General features: G+C 41.0%; 1 protein-coding gene across 1 annotated transcript in view; it reads right to left on the minus strand.

Moving 5' to 3' along the window:
* Window positions 1–4178: 4178 nt before the first annotated feature.
* LOC149225989 (zinc finger (CCCH-type) family protein) overlaps window positions 4179–21397 on the minus strand; it is a 201179-nt gene continuing 183960 nt past the window's right edge. The window contains exons 9-14 of the mRNA XM_089377373.1: window positions 6298–6471; window positions 6062–6196; window positions 5462–5557; window positions 4977–5330; window positions 4805–4848; window positions 4179–4655 (exon numbers count right to left, since the gene is read on the minus strand). Of these exons, the coding sequence (XP_089233499.1) occupies window positions 4409–4655; window positions 4805–4848; window positions 4977–5330; window positions 5462–5557; window positions 6062–6196; window positions 6298–6471 (1050 nt within the window). The 3' untranslated portion in view covers window positions 4179–4408. The remainder of the gene's footprint in view (window positions 4656–4804; window positions 4849–4976; window positions 5331–5461; window positions 5558–6061; window positions 6197–6297; window positions 6472–21397) is intronic.

Here is a 21397-nt window from a genome sequence, read left to right on the forward strand (position 1 = left end):
GAGTATAAGTAGGTCTTGGCGGTCTTCTAGGAGTCTCCTGCCCAGACCGACGACCAGAACTAGAGCCTCCACGCGAGGGTGTCGATGGAGGTGGCGACAGCAATGGAACAAGACTCGGGCCCCGAGAACTGCTACTGGATGGTGGAGGTGGAGGTGGCATGGCTGCTGTAGCTGCTTCAGCTTCATCCCGTACAAGCTCATCTTCTAGTTCTTCCATATGTACAATGCCATCCTCCAAATTGTCGTCCTCGGGGTGATTGTCCCAAATTTTATATGTGGGATCTTCATTAGCCCGATCACAGTAATGGCTCAACAACCTCAAATTGTAGTGCACATAAACCAAGCTTTCTGCTCGGTTTTCGTTGAGCCTGTTTCTTTTCACATTATGTATATAACTGTAGGTGCTCCAACACCTCTCTGCAGAAGAAGAATTTACAACCTGTGCAAGAACTTTCAATGCCAATTTTCGCAAAAGTCCGTCGCCGCCATATGTTTCCCACCATGTGAGAGAATCAAATTTATCTTTGTCGTCCATTGCATGGAAGTTACCATACAAACCACTGCCAGTGAAGTATCTGCCTATTTCAAGGCGCACAGCTGCACATTCCTCCCTGTCAGGCACCAACTTTTCTAATGCATCCAGATATCCTTTAGTTACCTCTCGATCTAAATGGGGTTTGGTCCTAACACCACCCCCTGCTGCAGGTTTGCCCAACCAAGAATCTGAGTAGTATTTTGGCGTAAGGATATACGCCAAGCAATGTAGTGGAAGGTTAAGCCTTTTCCACCGTTCACACACACAATCGTGAATCAGATTGTACAAGTCGGGATCTCTGTTATTAACAATGTCTTTTATTTCCCCCAACATGGTATCCATTTGCTCATACACCTCGCCAATCACTGGTTTGTCTGTATCTGCAAACCGAATCATGTTATAAATTGGCTTGGTGAAATCCAATCCCTGTCTCACAGTTGTCCAAAACTGCCCATCAAGAGCGGCCTCCTCCACCGTTTCAAAACCTGCAATGTCAGCTACATTTGTAGCCCTTTCCTTTAACACCTGCCAATTTGGACTTGATACCATGCTAGCTAAACCCTCTCTTACCTTCAAAAGGCGCCTGAAGGTGAGGTAATAGCTACCAAATCTAGTCCTCGCAATCTTCAGCAACTCCAATCTCGAGTGACTGCGGAAAAGGCCATGGGTATTGCTATGATTTGTAATAAATTTTATCATTTTTTTTCCTCTCTTGTACAAATCACCAATCCATTGGTATTGTTCATTTTTGTTTTTGACAATATCATGCAACAGAAGGTTCAATGTGTGAACCAAACATCCAAACCAAAATATGTTCGGGTATCTATCCTCAATAATTGCTCCCGCTGCCTTACAATTAGGAGCATTATCAGTGATGACTTGGATGACATTGTATGGGCCAATACGCTCAATTGTTTCAAGCAATGCTTCTGCAATGTTGATAGCGGTCTTGAACTTGTCTGAGTAATCATGTGCAGCTAGAAAAATGGGACCACTTCGGGACACAGCAAGAACACTTATCAATGGCTTGCCTTTTACATTTGTCCATCCATCAGATACAATGGACACCCCATTGTCAGTCCAAGAACTTGTCATTTTATTCAAAGAATGTGATATTTTTGCTTTTTCATGATCAAGGCCAACTGTTCTTGCCTTGTCATACCCAGGGCTCTTGTATCCTTTAGGGGCATCATTTATGGCAGAAACCATTTCGTGCCAATAAGGTGAGCGTAGAACATTGAATGGTATCCCATTTGCATAGAGGAACCTGTAAATTTTTGAATCCACATCATTCCTACACCCCTCATCAAGGAAATCTGATATGGTTCTACGGCGTAAAGATGATGACCCTGAGCCTCCATGTCCATATCCACTGCCTTGGGAGGATGCTGAAGGAGTTCTTTGTGAGCTTTCAAAGAAACCCCTTGATCTTTTTGCTTTGTATTGGGCGTCCTCCTCTTCCTTTATGTATTTGGCTCTATCTGCTGTTGACACCGCGTCGCAAGTTCTGATTCCTATTTGTTTCTCTCCATCCCATGCCCTTTTCCCGCAAAGGTGTCTTCTCAAACGGGTGTATGAGCCTGTGAAATCATTGTTGCAATGGGGGCAATGAAATTTAGTGGTTCCACCCCCTCTCCCTGTTTCAGGCCTCTGAACATATTTCCACAATGGAGTTTGGTCTTGTTTAGTTTTTTGACCCTCATGTTCACCCTCCACATCCTCCTCACTGGGGTTTTCACCTATTTGACTTCCTCCGGCTTCTTCATCCACCTCTTCAGTTTCAGGCCCCCTCCGTTTCCTACTCTCCACCACCATAATAACCAGAAAAGGGACCAGGAAGAGGAAAATGCCAATAAAAATCCCCGGGTCCATCGTGTTTGATGTTTGTAGGGTTTGAGTCTTGAATCTGCAAATTAATTTAGTTTATTGGGATTAATTCATTTAATTTATTAATTTAATTTAAATTAATGATCTTTAAACTCAAACAGGTAAATTAAACTAAACAAACTAACTACCTAACCAACTAAACTAACTAAATGATTAAGTTACTTACCTCTGCAAGCTTGCTCCTCGCTCCTTGGCACTTGCTCCTCGCTCCTCAGCTCTGGCTCCTTGCTCCTCAGCTCTTGCTCCTTGCTCCTTTGCTCTCAAACTCAAGCTCAATCTCATTGAAATGATTTTGTTTTGGCCCATTGGGCTTATAAACCCAAAAAAATTAGTTAATTTTTTTGTTTTTTTCGGGTCCACGGAATTTTTTTCCGCCAAACCGCTCCCGGTTCACTAAAATTCGCTCCCGGAGCGTTTTTTAATGCCCGGGAGCGATCAGGGAGCGATCGCTCCTCGATCGCTCCCGGGCATTAAAAAGCGCTCCGGGAGCGCGGGAGCGATCGCTCCCTGAAGCGCTCCCTCACAGACCAGGGAGCGCAAATTTTTTTACGGGAGCGCGCTCCCGACCCGCTCCCGAGCCGCTCCCGCCCGGAGCGCGCTTCGGGAGCGGGTTCGAAGGGGGGGGGGCGCTCCCCCGCATCACTGATCTAGCTCATTGTAATATTATTTTGGATCCATTGCAGGACACAACTATCAAATGTGGTTATGATCACTACAAGCTCAACTGATAGTAAGATCCTTAAAGAGAGAGGTGACATTCTAGAGTGTGATTGTGATCACCAGGGGTGAGGATGGTAGCAAGGCCCCTACACACCATGGGGTACACCATAACCCCATGGGATTTGGTGGTGCTTCAAATCCAGGAGCCTCTCTACACCAAGGTTGATCAACTAGGAGTCTGATTTATGATAATCCTTTGGGAATCATGTGAGTTACTTGCAAAGGATTCTGTTACCAAGTATGTTGCTTGAACAACTGAGAATGCATAGAGGGCTAGAGTGATAATAAAATCCTCCTATTCAGAACCTTATCTAATGATCAAAATGGCATTCAATGGTTCTATGGTTTCATTATTTATCCCTGATATCAGCAATGCTAGATTTATCCGACCTATCCGAAAAGCAATCTAAAAGTTGAAGTCACACCTTATCTAATGAGCTAAAATGCATAAACGAGGGTTCTCGATTTCATAATTTATCCCTAATATCACTGGCACTCCTTTCAACTGCCCTTACCAAAAGCAATGTAAATTTTGAATATGCGAAGATAAGCAATTACATATTTAGTCTTTCCACAATTTACAACATTGAAATGTTCTGATGTAATATATTTACTTACGTCATATTATAGTTATGTATCTATCTTGGACATTGACGTAGCCCCTCAAATTTTAATCTTCTGTAGCTGAGTAGAAATGCTAACCTCTTATAATATCCACCTCAAGGTTTGAGTAGTAGCATGGTCCAATGCTTTCAAATTTTAATCTTCTGTAGCTGAGTAGAGATACTTACCTCTCAACATAGACAGAATTTTCCAACTCAAGGTTTTAGTAGCAGGCTCCAGTGATTGCAATTCGGCAAGGCTAGTAAAGGTTGGGGACCTACCCTGTGTATCATCGTTAACAACCAATATGAATGCCTATCCTCAAAAAAGTGCTGGTAGAAGAATAAACTACGAGGATTGAGATTAGAAAATCTATTTTCTAACTATAAAGTTAACTGATTGAATACTCAAAGAACACATACAACAAGAAAGATGATAGCTCACAAAAAATCTAATTAAAGCGGGTTACTGATTTTGCAACACTAGCAAAATCTGAAAATGCACTTCAAGAGGGCCACATTTGCATAACTTAAGACTCAATCGCATTGCACACGGCCAACCATATTCTCCCATAAGAGATTTGGACCAGTTGGCTGTGGCTAAAAAATGCAATACATGAGAAGAAAAAGAATTTCCAGAAGAAATGTCCTCAAAAGCCAAATCCTATCTTTCCAACAGCATCACCATCTCGCAGTGTGGTGTATGAGGAAACAAATCTACAGCCATCGCCTTGACTGGGCAAAATGGTTCCGAAACCGGCATGGATTTGGCACGCTGCCTAGCATGACCTGCATTGCCCATGTGTCTGTATCCACCTCTCCTCCCCTTTACTTTCTCCACTTTACCAGTTGATGGTGTACAAAGTTCGATTGCATTAGCTACTAACGTCTCTGGATTACATGAGATATAACTGCACATTGCAAACAAGACAGCAAGTTAATCTGAGTGCCTTAAATTCTCACCCCATTGCTTCTTTGTGTCTGATGCACAAGACAACATAGTCAAGATTATGAACTTCATCAAAGAAATACAACAGGAAAGCACTCAGTCATTACTTACACTAGCCGACGCAACCAGGGTTGAGTTCTAAGAGCCTTGGTGACCTGTAAACAAATAATTTCAGACAAGTTACTCCAAACTACAAAATTCATTTCATGTGAGTCATATTATATTTACTTGGTGAAGGCATAAACAATCGTCAAATTGCATTTGAAATCCAATAGATGCTTACAACAGGGTGGAGACCACAACGTGGAGGATCAACTATAACAACTACTTCTCTAAACCGCTTCATAATATTGGCTTCTTTCTTGTTTTCAGTAAGCTCATTTGTCTCAGTGGAGGTTCCTGGAGACTTGCTGCTGATATTAGCAATATGTTCAGTTTCCTTGGCAATAGTGTCACCTTTTATTTGTGTGTCATTTCCAGACTCAGGAGAATTATTACCCTGTGTGCCATATTCACTGGCACTTTTCTTGGATATATTGTCAATATTCTTGTCAGTGGCATTATCTGAGATATCTGATGCCATCTCTGCTGGCATTTCGAGATACTCCTTCAACAATGAATCTATCACATCTTCTGCCTACAACAATCCCTTCTTAATTAGTGCACTGATAAAATGCATCCACCATAAATCAAATCAGACAAGCATTATATGTTTAGAAACAAATGTAAATGAATTCATGATGCTCTCTGGACTTCAAATTTTATCACCTTGGCACAAACAAATTTGCAATTTTTTATGCCATTGATTTCTGCATTTCTTTGAGCATCTGCAACAGCAGGGGCACTCATTTCTATCCCTACAACCTAACAGAGGTACATTTATAAATTAGAGAGTAAATTGTGTCAGCAATTGATCCAAACCACTGTTGATAATATCGGCGATATATCGGCGATATTCGAAAATATCGCGATATTTTCGGCAAAACGATATATCGCCGAGAAAATATCGCGATATTTTCTGTTTTGATAATATCGCGATATTTTCAAAATATCGGCAAATATCGGAAAATATCGGCAAAATATCGGCTATATTTAAAAATTTGGAAAAAATATTTTTTATGCTTGCCGATATTTACCGATATTTTGCCGATATTTTCGCCGATATTGCCGATAAGATATTTTCTGGACCCTCGCCGATATTTTCCCGATACCGATATTATCAACACTGATCCAAACTAGATATAATACTTATGCAAGAATGAAATCTCGCAATGCGTTGTACAGATCTGTTGCTTGATCCCTTTCAACGGACATTAATTGGTAATGAATAAGCAATTACACCTAACAGAATTGGGTGAATTATGTTACCAGCCCAGCCCGATGAGCTAATGTCAAACCAATGGTGCCTGTCCCACAACATATATCAAAAAGGAGGGTTGTAGGACCAAGAGCTGCCCAATCACCTGCCAGCGAATAAAGCCTCTCAGCAGCAACAGTGTTAACCTACAGTGATCAAACATCAATAAAATTACACTGCAATAAATAAATAAAATCACAATATTGTAAGTGACACTGACATGAAATAAGTAAAAACAAAGTCTAACCTGGAAAAATGCAGTTGGTGATATACTGAATCGAAGATTACTTATATAATCATGAATTTGCCCTTCACGTTCCTTGCACTCATCTTCAAAATTACCACCTTCTACAACTTTGGGTAGAGGTATTGGAAACAGAGGAGCATCAAAAGGTGCTGCGTTGGAAATATCCAAATGATCCTATACAGAAAATACTATCAGAAGAAACGACAATAATCTACAGTTAATAACACAACAGAACAAGGTAAGAGAACAATACAAGGGGGATCAACAGTGAAACATAAAAGAAATAAGATTTGCCTACAAAATAAGAAGAAGGAACATAAAAGGCTGACCATTAAGTATTGAAATATACATTTCTATAAAGTATTTAGTTCACATTGGGATGCAAAGGAGCGATTCACAGAAACACTTGGGATCTGCTTTAATTGAACTGTCTGGACCCAGACAGTGGACACTTTCCTGAATGCAAGCAATCTGTCACTCTGGAATTCAGGACTGAATCTCTTTGTATCCGTGTGAAATTTTGAAACAGGCACCACAGAGACAAACAACGATTCCTGAACCATCTAGAGTCTAAACTGCATTGTGTTTATGGATGCTTCACCAATCCAGAAGTGTTGATATGTGGTTGTCATTGATGTCAACCCAAGCAGCACCAGGAGATGCCCTGCTTTTGTTGACCAAAATGACATGGCAATTTATGATGTTTCAAGTCAAGGTCATCCTTCTTGGATTCTATTCTCCTCGTCGAGCTGTTTCCGGTGGTATGTGGCACACCACAAGAGGACTCAGTTTGTGAGTTATTCCAGTTTGAAGAAGGACCCAATTTGTGGGCAAAACCCCCAAAGGGTGTTGAGGTGGCAGAATCTTTTCACTCAAGGCAACAAGGCTCTTCTCAAAAGATTTAAATATCTTATTTGTGGCAAAAGAGCATCTTGGAGAGTTTTCAAAATCTATTGAAAAATCTAAAATCATAAAAAGGGGTTTTTGGAGCTTAAAGGTCATTTGATTTTCAAATTCAAGACCCCTCCAACATATTTGAATTTTAAAAGGTCAATTTCTCTCCCTCCAAAGGGGAATTTGAATATCTCATAAGAGCCCTTCCAAAACTATAAAAAGGCATTGATATTCCCTCCAAAGGTCATGAACTTAATGAACATTCTTATGAGATCAAGATCTGAATTTACACTCAGCCCTATGGAGAAAGGATTTATCTAACGAGAGTCTAGGGTTTGGTTTGTTTTGATTACTCTTGAGATTCGTTTGGGAAACTAATTGCAGGACACAAGAACAAAATGTCGTTGATTTTGAAAGGATGTGAGAGAAATGTCGTTGATTTTGAAAGCAACTAGTGCTACATGTAAACATTGCAGGCATGGAAAAAGGGTTGAATTCAAGACAAAAAAACATTCCACACCAAAACCATTGGAATTGATACACATTGATCTATGTGGACCGATGAAGACTAAAGGACTGGATGGTGAACAGTACTTCATGCTAATGATTGATGATTATACCAAGATGGTGAACAGTACTTCATGCTAATGATTGATGATTATACCAAGATGACAGCAGTTAGTTTTTTGAAGAAAAAGTCTAAAGCATTTGAATGTTTCAAAATCTACAACAAAATGGTTGAAAATGAAACTGATTTGAAAATCAAATGTTTAAGATCAAATAATGGTGGAGAATTCACATCCAAAGCATTTCAGCATTTCTGTGAGGAACATGGAATAAAAAGGCAGTTCTCAGCAGCAAGGACACCACAACAAAATGGAGTCGTCGAAAGGAAAAATAGAACTGTAGAAGAAATGGCCAGAAAAATGTTGAATGATTCAAAATTGGACAACAAATTTTGGGTTCAGGAAGTTGATACAACAGTATACATTTTGAACAGAGGATTGCTTAGAAGCAACTATGATAAGACTTCATATGAACTATGGAGGGGAAGACCAACGAATGTCAAACATTTTCGAGTCTTTGGAAGCAAATGCTACATTAAAAGGGAAGACTAGAAGACAGGAAAAATTGACTCACGAGTAAATGAAGGCATCTTTGTTGGTTACTAACGCAAAAGAAAAGCATACAGATGTTATAATCTGAGACTCAACCAGAAAGTTGAAAGCATCAATGTAACATTTGATGAAGCTTGTGGACCAAAAAAAAAACAAGGAAGCTTATATTCAAGCAAACCAGAGACACAAAAGGCAGAACTAGAAAAGGTCAAAGAGGAAGCCCTGGAGCAAGTGCAATCAAATGAGGAAACAACTTCCAACCAGGAAAAGACAAGAAATGAATAGTAGGTACCATCATAGACTCCTAATAAATGGTATCAAAAGAACCATCCTTCATATCAGATCATTGGGAACATCAATGAAGGCATAGATACCAAAAGAATCCGACAACTACGCACACTAGAACAAGCCCATCTTGCACTTTTGGCCACATTTGAGCCGAGCAGCTTTGAAGAAGCTAGTCATGAGGAACATTGGGTAGCAACTATGAACAAAGAGTTGGATCAAATTGAAAAGAATGTTACTTGGGAATTAGTTCCATGACCAAAGGACAAGTCACAAAAATGTCATTAGCACAAAATGGGTTTTCAGGAACAAGTTGAATGAGGATGGACAAGTTACCAGGAACAAGGCAAGATTGGTCTACAAAGGGTATGCACAGGTTGAAGGAATATATTTCGAAGATACATTTGCACCCGTCATCAGGATGGAAGCCATTAGAATGTTCTTGAACTATGTATGTTCAAGGAAGATCAAGGTGTATTAGATGGATGTAAAATCAGTCTTTCTGAATGAAGAATTAGAAGAAGTCTATATAGAACAACCTGAGGGATTTCTACTCACTGACAAGAAGGATTATGTTTGCAGGTTGAAGAAAGCATTATATGGTCTCAAACAGGCTCCTAGAGCTTGGTATGCCCGTCTTGACAGGTACTTGCAGAAACAAGGGTTTAAAAGAGGAAGTATCAATAGCAACCGTTATGCAAAGGTTGAACATGACAGTTTCACCATTACTGAAGTATATGTGGATGACATAATTTTATTGACTATAAGAGGGTATAAGAGAATATTTTATGACATGCTTTAATTGAGTGTAAAAGAGTGTAAGAGCATTAGTGATAGTGTAAGAGGAATATGCCATGCCAATAATGAGCGTTAAAGGACATTATTGAGAGCCACGATTGAGTGACTCGAATTTCTTTTTAATAATAATAATAATATTGATGATAATTCGAAATTGAACTATTAGGATTTATTGATGATCAGAAAGGATCTTACATCAAAAATACTTTATTATCAATTGGTGCAACGTGATTTACTACTTTTGAAAACTCATACTTGAGACATTCTATTTTTAGAAATTCCACTTTTTAGGCTTTCCTTTTTTAGAAATTTTATTTTTACATTTTCTATTTTTAGAAATTCATCCTTGAGCTGCCAAATTTTCAACACTCCCTCTTTCTGCAACAAAATATCTTCACTTTTTCTGCTCATCTCTGTTCATCTCTGCTTTGTATCATCTAGAACAATGATGTCTCACTCTAACGAACAAGAATCGTCATAGGGGAGCTCCGACTACCACCCTATATCCACTTGGGGGATTGCCACTTGCCAACATATGACAAGGATCTTGCACAACCAAGTCTCATCTTTGCTTGGGGGGATAACCCACTTGTCAAGGATCTCGCACAACCAAATCACATCTTTGCATGGGGGGATAACCCACTTGATAAGGATCTCAAGCAACCAAGTCTCATCTTTGCTTGGGGGGATCCACTTGTCAACACATGACAAGGATCTCGCACAACCAAGTTTCATCTCTGCTTGGGTGGATCCACATGTCAACACATGACAAAGATCTCGCACAACCAAGTCATATCTCTGCTTGGGGGGGTCCACTCGTTAACACATGACAAGGATCTCACACATCCAAGGCTCATAACTGCTTGGGGGGATCCACTTCTCAACACATGACAAGGATCTCGCTCATCCAAGGCTCATCTTTGCTTGGGTGGATCCACTTGTCAACACATGACAAGGATCTCGCACATCCAAGTCTCATCATTGCTTGGGGAGATCCACTTGTCAACACATGAAAAGGATCTTGCTCATCCAAGGCTCATCATTGGTTGGGGGTATCCACTTGTCAACACATAACAAGGATCTCGAACATCCAAGGTTCATCACTGCTCGGGCGGATCCACTTGTTAACACATGACAAGGATCTCGCACATCCAAGGTTCATCACCCATGACCACCATCTCTAGGAAGGGTCACATCCGTCAGTCCAAGCTGCTCTCTGAAAACCAAGAACTTTCCTTTTGGCAAAGGCTTGGTAAGAATGTCGGCAATTTGGTCATCAGTTGCTATATGATGGAGTCTTACTGCTCCTCTCTACACCATGTCTCAGATAAAGTGATTTTTGATCTCAATATGCTTGGACTTGTCATGGAACATGAGATTTTTTTGGAAGTCGAATCCCACTCTTATTGTTGTAGTAAATTATTGTTATGTCCAAAACATGTTCAAACTGTGAAAATTCCAAAACCGAAATCCTATTATAGCAACTGGAAATTACTCTCCTAATTGTTAATTTAATTTAACAATTTATTTGTTGTTTTGCTATGGCAAATACAAAATAAATCACACTGCAATCTACACAAATAAAACTGCAGAAGAATAAACGCTGCAAGAAATGCTAGCACACACACATAAAGATAACAATTGTTTTTGGACAAAAGTCCCCGGAAAAACCCAACTTGGGAAAATTGGTGCAGCAGTTGAGGGTTTTATTATTAAGTAGCAGTGAAATAATTTGAGTACAATATGGATGTTGAACACTAACAATCCTGTAGAGAAAATACTGGCAAAAATCTAGTGAGGAATTTTCCTGACCCCATAGGAAAATTTGGGCTCTGACTACAGCTACAAGTGAGCCATCCACACTGCCTATGTGTTGGCTCTGTGTCACCCTAACACAGTCCCTTCTGCACTCAGTCTGAATCAGCCTCTCCTCAAGTCGTCTAGTCTGTTGTTGTCTGGGAAAATGTTTCTCCTGGCCCCCGGAACCTCTGTCCAGCTGTTGGCACTGAAACTCGGCTTTCCCCATCATAATTGAAATTGCCTTTAGAGGCTACTGCACTGCCCTAGCATCAGCTTCTCTATGGCTCTTCTGCCTCTCTACAAATTCACTCACCAGATATGGAAAGCTTCCTCCAGCTTCATTGTCTATGCCCCGCTCTCACTGCTTCGATCTATGACTCTCTCTCCGGCAACTGACTACTGCTACTCTAGAAATTGATCTACTTAGGAATCGAACCTCTCAAGTGTCCTCTCCATCACCACATCAATCTCCTCTTATAATCCTCTGTTGGAGCACCAACGACCAAGATTAAAACTTAATCAATGGCTAGGATCATATCTTGATCGATCTATGTGAGTTTCTAGATGATTCTCGCCTTGACTTGATTAATACCAATTAATTAACCATATTCCCTAAGTTTAAACTTAGTAAATATTTAAAAACTGGCTAATAATCTAATTAAGTCATTTCTAGGCAAAATTTCCAGCCACAATTTATGTGTTTTGAAGATCTCATGTATTCTAGCCTCTCCACAAAAGTTCAAGGCTAGAACACATTCGATGCTACAAAAACTAACACTCCTTTAGGCGAGGAATGTGTTCTAGTGCTACTACACACCCTGTAGCAGCACCCTATGTCTACATCTCCTGTCTATTGATTTGTGGTAGCATCGAATGTGCTCTAGCCATGAGGACATTGTGTAGCATAGTGACCCATCTCACCACACCTGGAGCACTTTATCTTCGAGCCGTCCTTCTTCCGCCTCCACTACTCCTGCTGCCCCTTCAATGCAAGGGCTACATTCTCATCCTCCTCCTTGGGCTTCGACCCACTGCTACTGCTTCTGTCAAGCTTACACTTTACCAAGTCTCTCCTCAACTCCTCTTGCTTTGGAGATGCCCACATCTCATCCCAATTCGGCAAAGTCACCCAGCCTAGGATACTCTGGAAAAAGACTTGCCACTCATCTGAGACAAAATTGAGGGCTAGTCTAACCAACTCGAAATCTTGAGGTGTAGACCCCATAGCTGATAACTCATCTTGGGTCTTCTGAAGCTTCATGAGGAATGTATCTGCGCACTCCCCCTTTTGCACCTGTGCAGATCTCAATTTTTGTTCTAAGTACATCTTTCGCTGCTTGGAAGATCCCTAATACAGCGTAGACAACGCATCCCACATCTCCTTAGCAGTCCCACTACTAGCAATGTGATAGACTACAGGATCCCTCACAGTGCTTCTCTTCTCTTTTGACATCCTTCTACCAAGCAAAACGCCCTGTAAAAACACTGTGTCCCACGAGCTCCTTCTTCACACTTAGCCTTCAGCGTTGCTCCCTCTGCCACGGCAAGATTTCGATCCGGAAGCCCTTCTCTTTGTCGACTCACTCAGAGAGAGACTGCCTTGAAAATCAGCCCTCAGACTAGGACTACACAAACCCCTCTAGGGATTCGAACTGTTGCCTCCTGCAACTTTTTCGACCTCCTTTTCTACTCAGTGTTGGGTTCTCTGGCACTGTTCTTCTTGCTTCACCTGCACTTGCTTTGATACCATGTGAAAATTCCTTAAACCCGGGAATTCTTACTGCAGCACGGATGATATTTCTCCTACTTGTTAGTTTTACATGGACAAGTTATTTGCAATTTCCTACGACAAACATCGAAATACATACATTGCAGCCTACACCATTTAAATAATATGTCGAAACAAGAAATTGAACAATAGAGAAAGACACACACAAATGACAGATGTTTTTGGACAAATGTGCCCGGAAAAACCCAGTGCGGGAAAACCGATGCAGCGAATCTGAGGGTTTTTATTATTATGCAGTATTTTTCTAAATACAGCTTCTAGATACCCTCCCAGCAATCCAGTTATAGAGAAATATGACTAGCAGAAGAAATTTGTGACATTACCTCACTCTACCCGACAAGTCCCAGCGGATCCGACAATTGAACTGCGAGTTCCCCGGCTACTTTTGCTCTGCACCTGCGTGGGCCTTATGTCAGCGTCTAAGGCCCTACGTTAGCTCAATTGGGAATCACTTTGCTCTCCTAGAGCTCTAACGTCAACCTTCCCTACTCAGAACGTTAAACACCAACAAAATTTCGAACATCTGCTTGGAGGACTGCGTTGCCTCTGCGTGAGCTCTTTGGCTCAACGTCAACCCCTCCTGGGTACTGCGCTGCCTCCTTCTGGTGTCTTTCTGCCTCTCTGCTGCATATCCTTGCCTCGGGAGAAGATTCTCCAACCAAACTATCCCTACCCCTCATTGCAAAATCTCACTATCGAAATTCTCCCAGCAGCTGCTCTACATCAGAAAATTGAACTTCTGAAGTCACTTTGTGTGTCTTCCAAATGACCCTCAAGCTTCCTTAAATAATCTTCTTGCTAACATTCAATGGGCCAGATTAGAAGCCAATCAATGGCTAAGATCATTTCTGCTTGATCCTCGTCTTCTTCTAGAAGTTACACCCACAATTAGATTAATACCCATTAATTATTTTATTTTCCTAAGTTTAGACTTAGGGTCCCATTAAAATAATTAATTATTTTAATAAAATTGTTTCTGGGTGGAATTTCCCAAAACGCTTTCTAGGTTGTTTGGAATAGATGTGCCCAAGCCTCCCTGCAAACTTTGAGACTTAGAGCACCTCTAATGCTACCAGAAATCAACATGAGAGAGTATTGAGGGCCTCATGTAAAGCGCATTAGCTACCACATTGCGCTTCCCCTTGACATACTATATCTCAAAATCATAGGCTTGGATCTTGCTGGCCCACTTCTCTTGTTTGTCATTGAGCTCCTTCTGCTCCAAGAAGAACTACAAACTATTTTGATCAATCTTCACCTTGAAACGGTTCCCCACCAAGTACTGTATGAACTTGGCCAATGCAAACATCTCTTTGTCATATATGGAGTACAGTCTCTCATAGTCCTAGTGTTTCTAACTCTCATAACCAATAGGGTGACCACCCTACATCAAGATTGTGCCAAAGCCCTCACTTGATGCATCACACTCTAGTATGAAGGGCTATGAGTGCTCTGGTAGTGCCAAGACAGCGCAGGAACTCATCACTACCTTGAGGTGCTCAAAAGCCTCCTGCATTGTATCTGTCAACTCAAATACCCCCTTCTTGGTGAGGTCAATGAGGGGTGCTCCAACTGTGGAAACCCCTTCATGAACCATCGGTAATATATGCATATACCCAAAAATCCTCTTAGCTCTATTACAGCGCTAGGAGTAGGCCAACCCAAAATGGCCTAGATCTTCTCCTGGTGAACTCGCACTCCATCCTTCCCAACCACGTGGCCCAAGTGAAACATCTTTGTCAGGGAAAACTCGCACTTGGACATCTTGGCATACAATTGTTGCGCCTCCAAAATGTGCAACACCTCCTCCAAGTGTTGTAAATGCTCCTCTCAAGTCCAGTTGCATATCAATATATCATCCAAAAACACCAACATATATTTGTGCGGCTGCTTGTTGAACACATGACTCATGCAAGACAGGAAAGTAGTCAGTGTGATGGTCAGCCCAAAGGGCATAACCAAGAACTCAAAATGCCCGTAGTGACACTGGAAAGTGGTCTTCGGCATGTCTTGCTCCCTCACCCAGACCTAGTGGTACCTTGAGCGCAAGTCGATCTTAGAGAAGTACTTGGCTCCTCTCAGCTCATCCATCAGCTCATCTATGTGTGGGATGGGGTACTTGTTCTTCAAGGTCTTATTGAGGGCCCTGTAATCGATGCACATATGTAAAGTCTCATCATTCTTCTTCAGCAACACCATAGAAGAAGCGAAAGGACTAGAACTCGTCCTGATATGACCCAAGGCCAACAACCCTTGAATGGCCCTCTCGATCTTATCCCAATAGGCCTTCGGATGCCTATACGGGATGGTCATGCTTGCCTGAACCCCCTCCTCCAGCTCAATGATGTGCTCAAAACCTTTGTTTGGGGGATGGTCTGGAGGAATCTCTCCAAATATTGCCAGATGTCTCTAAAGAACTGCTAAAATGCAATGTTCCACCAAGACTCTGGGACGGAGAGACGCAGGTGCGGGGAGATGCACAAAGGGGACGTGTGGGAGTACACTCAAATTTTACGGAAATTTAGGGGGGACGTCGGGGTATATAATTTTTTTTCATATTTTAATATATATATATATATATCAAATTCATATTTTATAATGAAAGCATAAATACAATAATACATACATATTTGAATTAAATAATGAAATACATTGATCCATACTCATCATCCTTACTAATACATACATGATTCATCCATAGACCACGAGATTCAATAATGAAATACTCTGATCCATATTCATTATTCATTATTCACCATTCTAGAATCTACATTGATTTAAAAATTAAATTCATCATTCTAGATTCTAAATTGATTTAAAATTTAAATTCATCATTCTAGAATCTAATTAGTACCAAGAAAAATAGACTATAATAGATACTGAAATCTAAAGTCTAGAATAGTAAATTGATATAGCTAAAACTCCAGAACAGTGGAGTGACGAGTCTAAAAGTCACTCTAAAATACACAAAGGGTTTGGTGCTCTCAATTAAATACTAATTCCATACCCTTGTACATGACAAAATGCAATGGAAACATTGCAATCCATCAAACCTTGAATTCCTAAAAAACTGTTAAGTCTACTGGATTTTGAGTGAGATCTAAAATTCTACTTTCTCCATATGAAATCCAATGAGGTCGGAACCACTCTCAAACATCCTGAGTCATTTCATGGTAATGTTAAAAATTTAAGTAAAAGGATGAAAATGAAAGATAAAGGAGAATGTCACTTTAACAATTTAACATTACCATGAATTGCATAGCAATAGTAGGGAAATATGGTCAAATACTAGGTTTTCCATGTCATAAATCATTGTTTACAAGCAAATTTGAGGGACACAACCCATTTTGAGGGGGGACACCCTTTTGGGGAGTCGCGTCCCCCACACTGGGGAAACGTCCCCCCTTGCATCTCCCCGCATCTCCCAAAAAGGGGGACGTGGGGAAACGTTTCCCTAGACATCCCCCCGTCCCAAGTGCATGGGGTACGAGGGGTGCGCACACCCGACCCTGTGGGACGCATCCACGTGGAACACTGCTAAAATGTATGGATGAGGCTGACGTGCATGAGTCCCTATCTCCGAAAACATGAGCTCCACTGCCCGTGTTATATCCCCATGTCGCAAATTTGTTGCCATCTTGTTGGCTGACACAACCTAAGATGGGTAGGAATGCATGCCCCTTAACACCACCTTCTTCCCATCAAGCCCCATAAACTCCGACCTTATAATCCGTAGTTACACGCCCAAGAGGGAACAACCACTGAATGCCCAACACCACATTGATTTCTAGTACCTTCACCATGAATAAATCATCGATGACGAAGTAGTTCCCCATCAACATCATCTTGGGGATTAGTAGGTTGAAATGCATAGTCCAATCCCCTAGTACCAATACTGAGAAGCCCTCAAAAGGATGTGAGTGTAACCCCCTCCGTTCTACTAGTTGTGCATCTACAAAGTGTTAGGATATTCCGACACATAGGATATAGTTAAGTTCAACTTGGTCTAGTATAGAGTTAGGTTAGAGTTAGGTAAAGTGTGTTTCTTTACCGTTGTACATTTTGTAACTTACAATCCGACGGTCACGATATGTAGTGATCCGACGGTTCACTCTCACCTCGGTATTACCGACACTTGATCCGTGGCTTGACACCCGATTGGTCCATGAGTTCTATTTAAAGCGCATGGAGGGTCATTGTTCGGGTAATCCGTGCATGAGAGAAGCTTATGTAAATTTTCATTCTTTGATTAATAAATTGCCTGTAGTACCCACGTTGGGACAGGCCGTGGACTGTTTCCCTCCTTGCACTCTGAGGGTTTTAACCACGTCAAAAATACTGGTGTATTGATTTGAGATCTGGTTGTGAGCGGTGTCCTTTTGGTATTCTTTCTGTGGAACTTACCCTGTAAATTCCTACATGGTATCAGAGCTATTTGAGGGCCGCGTCCGTTGGTGATCCAAATCTGAAGCCGGTAGAACTGCATGCGGCTGTCGTTTCCTAGATCTGCTGTTTCTGACTGCTTTCGGGCCGAGAGGACTGCTCTGTTGCGTTCGGAGCATCTGTTCCAGTGAGGAACCCCTTTCGTTTCACGCGAAAAGGTTTCCGGTAGCCCTAGCTGCGTCATTTTTCAGATCGGGAGGTATACAGTGTTTTTTTGCAGTTTACTGTTATTTTCTCTCTGCTTATTTCGGTCTCAGTTTATTTAGCCTTTTTTTAACCGGATCTATACCTTTCATTTCTGCGTATGCTCTTTGCCCTGCGACTCTGTGCGATCTGGGCAAATCAGAAACAGAAAGGAAGGATTTTTCTCATGCGTATGCTCTTTTCCCTGCACCTTAGTGTGATCTCGGAAAATCAGAAACATTGAGAAAAATATTTAGTTTTTCGGCTAAAGCTAACTTTGAGATTTTTTTTAAAATTTCTAGTTTTTTGGCTAAAGCTAACTTCGAGCCGTAAGGTTCGTTTTTCTTTGCATATTCGTGTTGGGTTTTGTGTTTTGTGTTTTGTAGGGAAAAAGAGCTTTCTCAAGGCAAGCACGCAAACCAAGGCCCCCCCCCCCCCCTCTCTCTCTCTCTCTCTCTCTCTCTCTCTCAAATTTTTGTATAGATCAATTGGTTCAAAGCTATTTTAAGAGAGTAGAGGTCTTGGGTTCAAGTCTCCATTTTGTGGGGGCGGATTTTTTCATTCCCGCACATTCGCGCACTTTGCCGGCAACGTCAACATTTTTTTTTCAAAAAGCCATAACTTCTTCATCCGGAAGCCTTTTTCAGAGCCGTTTTTTTTTAAACCGCCTATTTTTTCGAGATCTATCCATTGGAACACTTACTTTCAGCATCTTCAGCTTCAGTTTTTTTTTAAAATGGAAAGTCCATGCCAAGTCATTCTTGACAGCACTAACTACTTCCAATGGGTAGCCTACATGGGAGATTTACTTAGAAGTAAAGGTCTCTACAGAATAGCCACAGACCAAGAGAAGAAACCAAAAGATGAAGACAAGGCGGCAAAATGGGAAAATAGACAAGATCAAGCACGTGGTTTGATAGGGATGTCTATTTCTCCTGATCTTAGATTCCACATTGCAGAACTTGAGACTCCTCATGAAGCATTAGAAAAACTTGCTAAAGTTTTTGGGATTAAAAATGAAATTAGAGCCCATCAACTTGAAAATGAGCTGCTTACTTTGGATCCTAATAATTTTTCTTGCATTGAAGATTTCTTGTCCAAATTCAAGACCCTTAGATATCTCTTGGAAGGTGTTAAAGTTAAGAAAGAAGATGGTAACCTTATTTATTCCATCCTTACTAAGTTGGGACCAGCCTACTCTGTATTTGTTTCCACTTTCCATTCTACAAGGGAAGCTTTCATTTGTCAAGGACAAGACTACAAGGCCCCTTCCTTTGACTCCTTTTGTGATTCCTTAATAAGAGAACAAGAAAAACTCTTACACCTTGGTCTTCTTAATCTTGGAAACTCTTCCACGAAAGCGTTAGCCGCCCAGCAGCAACCAAATTCAAAGAATCCTAAGAAGTCATATCCTCAAAAGAATGGTCCTAAACCATCTCAGCCTCAAAATGAAAGATCATTTCAGCAAAATGATAAGACCAATAAAAACAAATGGAAGAAGACTGATAGACATTGTAACTTTTGTAATCGAGATGGCCACTTAGAATCTAAATGCTTTAAGAAGATGGAAGCCTTGGAAGCCGCAATGAAGAAACATAACATCCATGTGGAGCCTACTTCAACTTCAACTTCCGGAATGGCACTTTCTGCATGTCATTGTCAATCATCTCAGTCTGGTTATGCATTAAATGTATCTTCTTCTTCTTCTCATTCTCATGAGTGGCTCATTGATTCTGGAGCCTCTTGTCACATGGCCAAAAACCAAGCCATGTTTTCTTCTTTAAATGATTGTAACACCAAAAATATATATATTGGTGATGATAGATCTCTTAATGTTGTAGGGACTGGAACTGTTCATCTAGACAATGGTCAGTTTAATGATGTATTATGTGTTCCAACCTTATCCTGCAACCTTCTATCTGTCTATCAGATAACTCATTCAGGTGAAGGTAAAATTGTTGAATTTTCACCTCATGATGTTGTAATCAAGGATCTAAAAGATCCTAAACAGATTCTAGCTACTGGTCTTGCTGATGATTCCAAAAGGTTGTATAAGTTTCACAACTTTGGGTCATCCAATCTTCCCTCAGTATTTGTTGCTCATAATGATGAAGTGAGCAAACTTTGGCATGAGCGATTTGGTCACTTAAACTATCGCTCCCTTCAGCATCTATGTAAAGAAAATATGGTGACAGGTCTTCCTATGGTATCTTGCAGAGATGGTGTTTGTTCCGGATGTGTACTCGGAAAACATCATCGGGACAGTTTTGACAAACGTGCCTCTTGGCACGCCTCAGCCCCTTTACAGCTTGTGCACAGTGATTTATGTGGTCCTCTTCCTGTTGCTTCATTCTCTGGCTGCAAGTACTTCTTAACTTTCATTGATGATTTCTCCAGACGCACTTGGGTATACTTCTTAAAACTCAAGAGCGAAGTATTTAACACTTTTTTGGCCTTCAAAGCCTTTGTTGAAAAACAATCTGGACATCAAATTCTTAAGCTAAGAACTGATAATGGTGGAGAATATGTTAAAAACACATTCATCAACTTTTGCACCGAAAATGGAATTCAAATGCAACATACTGTTCCATACACTCCACAACAAAATGGTGTAGCTGAAAGGAAAAATCGCACCTTAAAGGAAATGGCTAATTGTATGCTGCAATCTAAAGGACTCAGTCTTAGTTTTTGGGCCGAAGCAATTAATTGTGCAAATTATATAATCAATCGCACTCCTACTAAGGTTCTAGAGAATATCACTCCAGAAGAAGCTTGGAGTTCCATTAAACCAGATGTAAGTCACTTTCGTGTGTTTGGAAGTGAAGCATGGGCCCATATTCCAGATGAAAAGCATAAAGCTTTAGAACCTAAGAGTGAGAAATGTACTTTTGTTGGATATTCTGAAGATGTAAAAGGTTATAGACTTATTCCATTTAAGTCCAAAAATGTTATCATTAGAAGAGATGTAAAATTTGATGAAAATAAATCGGCCTGCGAGCCTAGTCCGGCGGATGTGCCACCTCTTCCTATCTCTTCTACTTTTGAAAACATTTCTTCTTCAGATGATGAAAGCGAGGATGATAATCCTCCCCCACCTTCTCAGGATCCTCAACTTCCAAGATGGGTCCGTGCTACTCGGGATGCAGCAGGTGATCTTGCCGGTGATCCTACAGATCAGCGACGTACACGTTCTCAGTTTGAAAGAGCCTCTTCTTTACTGGCTCAAGCTCCAGTAAATCATGATCCTGACACTTTTGCAGAAGCTTCAGGCCATCCACATTGGGAAGCAGCTATGAATGAAGAATATCATTCATTGATGACAAATGATACATGGGATCTTGTTCCTCTACCAAAGGGACGCAAACTTGTTAGATGTAAATGGGTTTACAGAACCAAGTATGGACCAGATGGGAAAGTTGATAAACATAAAGCTCGTCTCGTTGCTAAGGGCTTTTCACAGGTTGAAGGCATTGACTACACTGAAACCTTCTCCCCTGTTGCCAAAATGAACTCTATCCGCCTTGTTCTTTCCCTTGCTGCCTCTTTAAAATGGGAAGTCCATCAGATGGATGTTAAATCTGCCTTCTTGCATGGGGACTTGCAGGAAGAAATCTATATGGAACAACCCATTGGCTTCATACAAACAGACTCCAGCCTTGTTTGTCGACTTAAGAAATCCCTTTATGGCCTCAAGCAAGCTCCTCGGGCTTGGTATGCCAAAATGGATAGCTTTCTTTTAGAATCTGGCTTTTCTAGGTGTCATTCTGACAATACTGTCTACACCAAGAAA

The sequence above is a fragment of the Pinus tabuliformis genome, chromosome J, assembly GCF_031772625.1.
Source record: "Pinus tabuliformis cultivar Carrire ecotype Pingquan chromosome J, CPIR1, whole genome shotgun sequence".
Lineage (NCBI taxonomy): Eukaryota > Viridiplantae > Streptophyta > Pinopsida > Pinales > Pinaceae > Pinus > Pinus tabuliformis.